A 10,433-nucleotide genomic window follows, 5' to 3' on the forward strand; every position below is an offset into this window, starting at 1 on the left:
AATGTTATCTGAGGCAGCTATATAATGACTGGCCATCACCCATCCATGTTATTTCCATGGTTTATTATGAATACTGTAGTAGCCCCAGAAACTCTATCCTCAATAGAAAGTGAACAAGGAGACCTGATCATTCAGCTTCAATCCAAAGTGCTGTAAGACTAAATTTTACCCTCAGGATAAATGAGTGTCCCACTCCCATTGACTTTATTGGGAATGAGGCAAACATATTTGAGGGGAGAATTTAGCTCCCACTTTGAAGTCTGAAAGAAGAACATTTAGACACATCTCACATCGCCACTCAGCATGTTCCTGATTTTGTGACACAGGACCAACAGGGTAAATAGGGCAGATAAAGACCTCAATTCCCAGTAACTTCACCTAGCAGAACTGTGCTGGATCAAGCCCATATTCATTTGCAAAAAATGTACTGGAGAAAGTGAACAAGGAGACCAAATTTAAAAGAATAGAATGCAGACAACATAGCTTATTGCTGAAGAACACAAGATCAGCTTGTCCCTGGATTTTGTACATCTTTTTAAGCAGACTCATGCAGCAGCAAGCAACTCCAAGGAAACTGAGCAGTAGTCAATAAATCAAGGATCATAATTCCCTGCAGCCAGCATGAGATGCACAATGAGTAGCTCTACGATGCTCCAAGTGTGTGGATTTGAGTATTTCAGAAGCATGATTGACTGTAAGTTACCTGTAGACAACCCCAGTGCACTGCATGGCCATGCAGCAGATTTGGATTCAATTCCCAATCTTCCACTCCCAAGGCCAGCAGGAACTGGAACTAGTGTGACCAGACAGCAAATGTGAAAAATCAGGACGGGGTGGGGGGGTAATAGGAGCCTATATAAGAAAAAGACCCAAAAATCAGGACTGTCCCTATAAAAATCGGGACATCTGGTCACCCAAACTGGAACTAACAAAATTCCAAGCTTCTAGCAGCTGAGGGAGCCATTCAATGATTCCTCTGTCTGTTTGAACAACTGAATTAATACATTCCACAAGGAGTCTACACCAGAGTGACAGGGGATGCAATATGAAAACTCAAGGGTGAGGTGTAAGCAGGATCGTCGGGGCTCTATCAAGAATGCAAAGGACTGTCTCTTTCAAAATAATACATTTGGTCTCATTCCAAAAGGTTTCTCCTTCTCAGAACATGCACCTGTTTCCTTAAACTGCTATTCATCATTTGACACTGGGCATGTCTACACTTAGAGCGCTGCAGTGGCACAGCTGTACCAGTACAGCTGCGCCGCTACAGCACGTGTAGTGAAGATGCTCTATGCCGACAGGAGAAGCTCTCACGTCGAGTGAGTGCTGTGCAAACTAGTGCTTATGCTGGCATAATTTACGTCACTCAGAGCGGTGGAATATTCACACCCATGAGCAACATACATTTTGCCGACGAATAAGTGGTAGTCTTAGCATAAAGCTTCATTTTCACAACAGGAAGAATGTGTAATTGCATCACATTCATTCAGGAACTTTCCAAAATATTCACTGTTTGATGACAATGAGCAGTTCCAGATTCACATGGCTGAGGTAAATTCATTTGACTCCTGCTGTGATGTGAACATTGATTTTTTTTCCATCAGGAGCAGTAAAGATTTTTTTGTAGTTGGGGCTTTGCTTATTCGTGGTGGAATTTCTTTTAGGAAAAGGAGAGAAGCAAGATGTTCAAGGCTGAAGTTGCCATTCTCTATTTAGCCCGCTGCATAAGGGACATGTATCTCTGTATGAAATTATGGCAGCTGATCCCATCAGTTCTATTAGCCAAAATGTATAATGAAAACAGCCCAGGCACAGCACTATGGCTACAGAGAAATCTAAGGCTTCCAGATTGTGAATTACAAGGAAGTCATAGGCAGCTCTGAGGTGAGAACAGCTTGACTGCTCTCAGTTCATCTTAGAGAGATTGTTGAGTTTACTAGTATATAAAATAAGAGGCCAATAAGCATTGGCTAGAGTCAGGGCTAGTGTAGACATCAAGACAGTTTCCACAGACTCAGGCAGCACTTCCAGGGCACCTCAATTCTTATCAGTAGGACCATTGCCTTTTCTTTCCAAGGAACCCACACAGCTCTGCTAACATACATCAGTCTTGACCTGCAAAGCCTCCTCCTGTTGCCATTTCAGATTTGGCTTTCCCCTAAATAGATTAATAGTCATGACAAAGGGTGTGAGGGTTCTGCAATGTGCACAAGTGTCCACTAGGGGTCAGATTAAGATTACATCCATCTGTGCATGGACTCTCAGGGTATGTCTACACTTACCGGAGGGTCCGGCGGCAGGCAATCAATGTTCTGGGATCGATCCCGAAAGTGCTCGCCGTCGACGCCGGTACTCCAGCTCGGCGAGAGGAGTACACGGCATCGACGGGGGAGCCTCCCTGCCGCGTCTGGACCCGCGGTAAGTTCGGACTAAGGTACTTCAAATTCGTAATAACGTAGCTGAATTTGCGTACCTTAGTCCGAAGTGGGGGGTTAGTGGGGACCAGGCCTCAGATTCCAAATTTAAATCCTCTAAGGACTGTGCCTGACGGCCAGAAGTGCTAAGCCACCACAAGGCTACACTACTATGCCACCTAGCATTCCTAAGGATATCATAGAATCATAGAAGTGTACGACTGGAAGGGACCTCAATAGGTGATCTAGTCTAGTCCCCTGAACTCAAGACAGGACTAAGTAATAACTACGATCTCTGACAGATGTTTGTCTAACCTGGTCTTAAAAACCTCCAATGACAGAGATTCCTCAACCTCAAAACAACTCAGAAACCAACCACTTCATTAATAATATTGAAGTTATTGAAGCACTGTGCATGGTACTTCCAGACTTGCTTCAGTTACAAATTATAGGATACACTTGACAGTGTTTCTCTAAACTTTTTTGTTACACCACTTAAAACTTGTAGTTCATAAATTTAAAACATAATACTTTAACTTGCAATCTTATTTAAAAATATTCTATTCAGGCCTTTGCCTGCAATAGTTGTTTTTACACTATAACCTCTATGAATGTTGTTTGCCCTGTAGTGACCCCTGTTGGAAAATTAAAGTAAGGCCATCCCCCATAAAGCACACTTCAGATATTTACATAGGTATTTCTCCTCAGGAAATGTATTGTACAATAATTCAATAAGAACGCCAGTGAAAATGTTTTCAGGATGGAGGGGAACTTCATTAACAAAATGAGCAATTTTTAGACTGTGTCCTCTTAAATCAATATCATCAGATCTTAGGGTTTGTTTTAAAACTGTGTAAGGATTATGTATAATGTTAACCACTAAATACAACTCTGTTTAAACACATGCAGAATACAGAATCAAAGATTATGTCTGGTGCTCTGCCTTTCTGGATGGTGGCACAAGTGCGTCTACTGGAGAAGGTAGGGGGGATAACTTCAATTGAAATCCGTGTGCAAGAGCCCAATACGTTTGTGGATCTAGGCCTAAAAGACTAAAGGGGCTTATAGATTGAGGACACAATGCTTTAATGTGACAGTGGAAAATGGGAAGCCAACAGAGGAATTCAAAGAAGAGAGAAGTGATCAGAGTAATGGACAAGGAAGAAGTGTGTGTGGGGGGAGGGAGGACTTGGGAGTCCAAAGAGGAGGAAGTTGTAGTAGTATCAAGATGACAAGAGGCTGTGCTAGTTTTATTTGCAGGGACAAGACTGTCTGATCCTGCTCCCTCCTCAGAGTGAAATATGGTTACTGTACATCCTGCTTGAACCAATAATAAGATGAAACCTCATGCACTGTCAGAAGTTTCTGGGTGCCCTCAGTTACTGACCATGTCCAGCTAGTTGCCTACTGTATATGCCACTTAAGTGTGGGCCAGTGACCAGCAGGAACAGTAAGATCACCTTAAAAACCTGGTATCGGTCCAGTTCCTAGTGGACAATAGTGCACATCATAAACCAGGGGTGGGCAAACTTTTTGGCCTGAGGGCCACATTTGGGAATAGAAATTGTATGGCAGGCCATGAATGCTCGCAAAATTGGGGTTGAGGTGCGGGAGGGGGTGAGAGTTCTGGCTGGCGGTGCGGGCTCGGGGGTGGGGCTGAGGATGAGGGGTTTGGGGCATAGGAGGGGTTTGGGGCATAGGTCCCATAGCTCTGGGCTGGGACCAAGGGGTTTGGAGGGCGGGAGGGGAATCAGGGCTGAGGCAGAGGATTGGGGTGTGGGGAGAGGCTCAGGGGTGCAGGCCCCGAGTAGCGCTTACCTCAAGCGGCTCCCGGAAGCAGTGTCATGTCCCTTCTCTGGCTCCTACGCGGAGGCGCGGCCAGGCGGCTCTGCACACTGTCCCATCCGCAGGCACCGCCCCTGCAGCTCCCATTGGAGCGTGTAGTACCTGGAGCGGGGCCATGCCATGGCTTCCAGGAGCTACGTGGTGCAGCCCCCAACCCAGCGCCCCGGCTAGAGCATCGGAGTGGGGCCGAGCTGTGTGGTGCAGTCCCCAACCCAGCGCCCCAGCTGGAGCGCCAGAACAGGGCAAGCATCAGACCCTGCTTCCCAGTGGAACCTCATGGGCTGGCTTAAAATGGCTCACGGGCAGGATCCAGCCCAGGGGCCGTAGTTTGCCCACCCTGTTATAAACACTCCGCCACACATCACTGACGTCCCTGATGGCATTGATAATTGAGTGGCCAACAACTGAAGGGGCACAAAAATTGAACTACCCTTCTGGTCCAGTAGAGTGATGGGGAGGAAGAATACACATTGGTGACTGGTGTAAGGGTAACTCTTTCAGGAAGGATCCTAAATGCAAAATGTTGTGCCCCTGCTTGTATCTCCAAACACAACACAAATGCCAACCCCACTAATCACATTCATTTCCCTCTGCTGCAAAAGTTTCAAAATAGGTCTGGGTGGTTTGATTTTATCAGCCATTCCAAAGAGAGGCTTGGAATATTTTTCCTAATATATTTAGCCAAAGGGATATTACATGTGAAAGAAGCAAGACTGACACTTATATAACTTGGGGAAGAAGATGATCACCCAGCTAGGGCCCTATCGACTAACCGTTTTGATGGGGGCAAGAAAGAGGACAATCAACACACTGTCTGACCGGAGGGATGTGGGGTTGCAGGAGGGGGGAGAGAGCATACCAGAGTCTGCCCGATAGGAGGAGCACACACAGGAACCTTCCTCAAACCTGGGTTTTTGCTGGAGGAAAGTTTGCATCGTGGAACGTGCTGCCTACGAGAGCTCCCCCTTTCCACCCAGCCTCCCGCAAATGCCCCATGCTGCTCAGCCCTGCCTCCCCCCAGCGGCGGCGAGAGAAACCCCCAAGCGGCCGCAGAGCCAGGGAAGAAAGAGGCACTGGCCCCGGTGCAGCAGCTAGAGCAACCACGCTCCTCTCCGGGGCTCTAGGAGCTTGTGCATCTAACCCAGGGCAGCTGCGGCTCCCCTCCGGCCCTGCGGCAGCAGGAAGGGGCTTCCCGGAGATGCGTGGGGTACTCACCGAGGCGGCAGCATCCCCCGCACTCACCGGGCCGGGGGCAGAGCGCACCGGCCGGGCACGCTGCAGCAGCCTTTGTCTCCGACTCATCAACTTTCTTTCTGGCCTCGTCCCGGCACAAACCCAGCGTGTTGGGAGCCGGCCGCCCGGCGGTGCTCTCAGCGCCTCGGAGGGACCCCACCGCCTGCCTTCCTAGGGGAGCCAAGCTCTGCAAGGCGGGTGCCACACCGCAGGGAGACAACTCCCGGCGCCGGCCGCCTCCCGAGCATGCGCCGTCTCCCAGCCGCAGCTGCAACAGCTGTGCTCCAGCACCGGGGCAGGGAGCGCTGCTCACCCCCTCCTTCTACACCCCCCTTTCCTTCCTTCCTTCTGTCCTTCCTTACAGCGGAAATAAGTGAACCGACCCGATCCGCTTCTATCTGATCCAACATTGAAGTGTTTTTAAAAGAAAGAGAAACAACACCACCAAAAAGCACCACAAAGTTCTTATCTATGGAAACGTTTCCATGTGTATGATTCCGTTGTTTGTGTTCTCCCTGATCATTTATTTTATTAGTGATGATATTTTTATTATTCCGACAAACAATCCCCTGCAATATTTTCCATTCAAATGTGGTCGCGCTGGGTACTGTCTGAGAGCCAGAAAGTGCACACCATCCCGTTTGTGTCGTCTAAGATGAGACAAGTGCAAAAGCAATTAAGCAGTGAACAATTGTTAGTTTATTATTTTGGTTTAGGGAGTCCAAGATCAGGTGTTAGTAATAACAGTCGAAGATTTATTTTTCTAATATAGGGTGTTTAGCCTGAAAATGTCCCGTGAAGTTAAATAAAGGCCACAGAATATAAATTAATTTCCCTGGTAACCTTTGGAATCATATCTATTGCCCCCCCCTCCTTTGGGCCACTGTGCCCCCGGGGAAGGAAAAGGAGGACAGCCCTTGATTTCTTCTGAGTGCAGGTAACACAATTCTGCCTTGTCCTTACAGAAGCCGCGTGAGAGAGGAAAGCTGCTCCTACCCCGTGCCCCCCACCTCCCAAGCCTCCATTGTGCGCTCATGGAAGGGCCAAGCAAGAATCTGGCATATAGTTTACTTTTGAAAAGTGCTATTATAATTTATTTTATTATACTTATTATTTACATATGTAATTCCTGTGCTTGCTGCTTTACAGACATATATAAAGAAAGCATCCCTCTTCTCAAAAGAGTTTACAATCTACATGTAATCAAGCAAAGGTGCAGGGATGGGATAAAGGCAAAGTGGCTCTATGTTTGGCACATATCTTGTGAACTGCATTCTCTGTGGTTTTGCCTTCTTTGGGGGAAAGACATTATGTACATTTGAGAGCTATAAACAACAAGGAGGAATGGGGTGAAAATAAGCAAAAATAAATTTAAGCTCAAGTTCTTAACTGCAATATGAATAAGATGGTGGAATAGTTCCCCAAAAAGAACTGGCAGGAAGTCTCATCACTTGAGGCCCTGTACTGGACTGGACAAAGTACTGAAGGTATGCTAACAGTCCTGCACTGATAGGGATAGACCTTAGACACTAAGTAGATCTTTCCTATTTGATAAGTTCATATGGGATCCTACAGGAGGTACACATTTCTGCCAAACAGGGATACGAATATGATGACCATTGCTCCTCCAGTCATGTTGACAGCAAGTATTTAAAAAAAACAATTTGGTTTAAAAAGAACATTGGCTAATCACTGGCTGCTTTCCATTTCTCCAGTGAATCAGACAGCCACAAACCTGTTTAACTGGCCACTTAAAATGGGCTTATGACAGATTTCCATCATTGAGGTAACACAAAGTAGTTTTCTAGACTTGAAAGCAGTATCCCTTTTAAAAGAATTCTATTAAGAAAATATCAACTTTTATTTTTATATAAACATAAAGATCTATATCTTGATAAAAATCATATTTCCTAATCTATTAATAAGCCCCTTTGTTTTCAGTTTAAACCCAATTTTTACCCAAAAAATCCCAGGTTTTACAAAAAGTATTTTTTTTCCTGATTTTCACCCTACTTTTATATAATTAAAATCTATTAAAAATAACTTGGTTTATTAGGAAAATACAATACATTGCATGAAATATGTATATTACAATAATACATTAGTCTGTGTGTATATGCAAAACTACCTGTTGAAGTAAGGCTATGTATTAGTCTAGAAGATACACACAATAAACAAACAGGCATGCACGCAAGCTCTGAAGTGTGTGCACATCTGAATGTACTGATAAATCTCACGCCCACCATGTACACATTTCAAACAGTTAGCAGGTAATGGTTTGAAGATCTGACACACTAAAATGGGAGGAAAATGAAAATCGGTATCAGAATACATTTCAGAACACAAGGCAGTATTTGAATGTTTAAAAAAAACAGGCAAAAAGGATTAAATTTAGTGTATGCACTGCAAATGGTGTGGCCCAATATTAAATGTAAATATTTAAAGGCTAATAGTTTTAAGTCTACAACAGTAAACTGTTTATTCAAATGAAAAGTTTTATTTGGAGAGTAGAACTATATTGTTTTCTTAAACTCAGAGGTAGCACTCTGTTTTGAGTTCTATTTTAGTTTTGCAGCAAACTGCACTAAATTCCATTAATCAAAATATTAATCTACTGACTACTTTTTTCCCCATCCTTCCATGCACCAAAACAAAACCCAATATTTACCCAGGAAAATTATTAATAGTTTTTTCCACCTATTTTCATCTGCTTTTGTTGTTGTAGTAATAAACACCAATAAATTCCCAGGAAAAATTAAATAAAATAAAAAAATGAAAACAAAGGGCCCTATCTATGAAGGACTGTGTGTCAGAGAACAAAAAAACTCTAAAATGAAACCCTTGGAGACAAATATATAGTTTTATCAGCTATTTCTCTCCATATTTTCATACTGTTCATTGACATTAAATGTATCTAGGAATGTAGTCAGTGAAAATCCATCTAATACTGTTTGTGGCACAAAAGCACTATGAGTGTTTTTATTAACATTATTTATGGAAAAGGAAGATTATTATTTTGTCCTTTCTTAGATATACCCGGTACAGTCTGCACACACAGAGTTTAATTTTAATGAATACCAGTACCTTTTTGTTCTCCATATGTACTCTGCCTGAGAGATCTTTCACAGATTTTGAAAATATTGCAATATTCTTCCATTCTGCACTATCCAAAGTGTGAGTTTGTAGTAAGGAAACAGGCTTCTCTGTTTAGTTTTCTTATTGCAAAGGCAAATGACAAAATATGAATAGTGAGCCTTGATTTTCTATGTATTCATTTCTGCTAGACGTCTTTAATACCTTTTCCCTCATACGATGTTAGAGGCCCCAGGAGTGCAAAAGATCCATTCAAATGGACCTCTGCCTCCATGCAGAGTCTTAAATTAAGTCAGTGGTGCAAGGGTCCACCTGTCTAGAGCTGCCTGGAGACTGGGACCAAGATCTGTAAGCAGCTGTTCCTTTCTAAAGCATGCTATTAACTATGTACTTTACATCATCATTTATTTTACTTATTTTACTGACATTTAAGTATTGTACAGCAGAGTAGAAGTGCAACAGAAACACCCAAATATTGAAATAATACCTTAATAACCAGAGAGGGTGAGGAAAACACTTAATGCTCTCTCATGGAGGAAAGAGAGAATCATTACTAAAAAGAAAATTGCTTATAGCAGCATTTACTCTGTGTTTCCTCAGCAGCTGCTGCTGTGCTGTAGTGGGAGTATGCCATCAATAGCAGAATGGCTCCTGCAGGAGTTATACTGCTGGTGGAAGGAGGCCCGGTACAGTCTGCACACACACACGAAGAAGTGGGCTGTAGCCCACAAAAGCTTATGCTCAAATAAATGTGTTAGTCTCTAAGGTGCCACGAGTACTCCTGTTCTTTTTACACACACAGCTGTATCTTCTCTCTCTGGATTGGGCGTGGGAGGAGGGGGGAATCTTTCCATGTGCCTACGGAACCTTAGGATCCATGGTGTGAGGAGCACCATCCTCTGCCCACCCCACAACTGCGCAAACCGCTCCCTCTTGAGAGGTTGCTTCATAACAGGAAATTCCTTCAGCGTTTTCCTGGCCCTCTGGCCCCTTCCTGTAGGTTTCTTCATGGGAGTGGGTAGTGATCTGGCCGCTAATTTCTCTTAGTTGCTGCCTGCTAGCAGGAAAATTGTCTACTTCATAGCATAAGCCCAGAGAAATCCATCAGAAAAGGTGAAACTCCAAGATGTATTTCTTGAATGGCATTTCCCCTTCCACCCCATATTTATCTATAACCACAAATAAATGTAATTCTTACATGTACATGACATATTTCATCCTAAAAGATTCCAAAGCATTGTATACAGGGATCCCTCTGCCAAGGCTAAAATGAAGCCACCTCTCGGAGCAACGCTGTACAAAACAACACTTTTAGGAAGGGATGTGAGCTTTTCTGATTGAAACTCCAGGGGGAATAGCAGGGAGGCAGAATGTGACTTCCCAAATTGAAATTTAACTTGCACATCAGTTAGCACATCATCTCTTGCAAAAACAACACAGAAGATTGCATGACTTTAGTTTTAGATCTCATCCAAAATATGCAAGCTCCAACAGAACACTGCCCTCTGATATCCTGCAGAGCACTGCTTCAATACTGACTCTAGGAGAGAAAACTACCTCATAAACTGCTAATACTTCCTGCTGCACATGAGTTTTTCTGGGAGGTCTCCTATTGATCTACTTCAACCCTATTTATTTAGCATATGCAAGCTAATTAAATGACAACCCAGATGCCACGGCAGCAAAATGCATTGTTCTATGCAGAAGGGAACTTATAGAATCTGAGGAGGCTGGTCAGCCTGCCATGTTCTTTCTGGTTATGTCCATGTGACTGAAGTATGGCATTGCATATGTATGTTCATGTGGAAAATCCAATAGTATGGAATAATCATGAGCAGGTTGCACAGC

At 43.9% G+C, this 10,433-nt stretch overlaps 1 protein-coding gene across 1 annotated transcript in view; it reads right to left on the minus strand.

The window, feature by feature from the left end:
* PALD1 (phosphatase domain containing paladin 1) overlaps window positions 1-5,817 on the minus strand; it is a 194,170-nt gene extending 188,353 nt beyond the window's left edge. The window contains exon 1 of the mRNA XM_005281860.5: window positions 5,475-5,817. Within this exon, the coding sequence (XP_005281917.2) occupies window positions 5,475-5,488 (14 nt within the window). The 5' untranslated portion in view covers window positions 5,489-5,817. The remainder of the gene's footprint in view (window positions 1-5,474) is intronic.
* Window positions 5,818-10,433: the final 4,616 nt, after the last annotated feature.

This window comes from Chrysemys picta, chromosome 7 (genome assembly GCF_011386835.1).
Source record: "Chrysemys picta bellii isolate R12L10 chromosome 7, ASM1138683v2, whole genome shotgun sequence".
NCBI lineage: Eukaryota > Metazoa > Chordata > Testudines > Emydidae > Chrysemys > Chrysemys picta.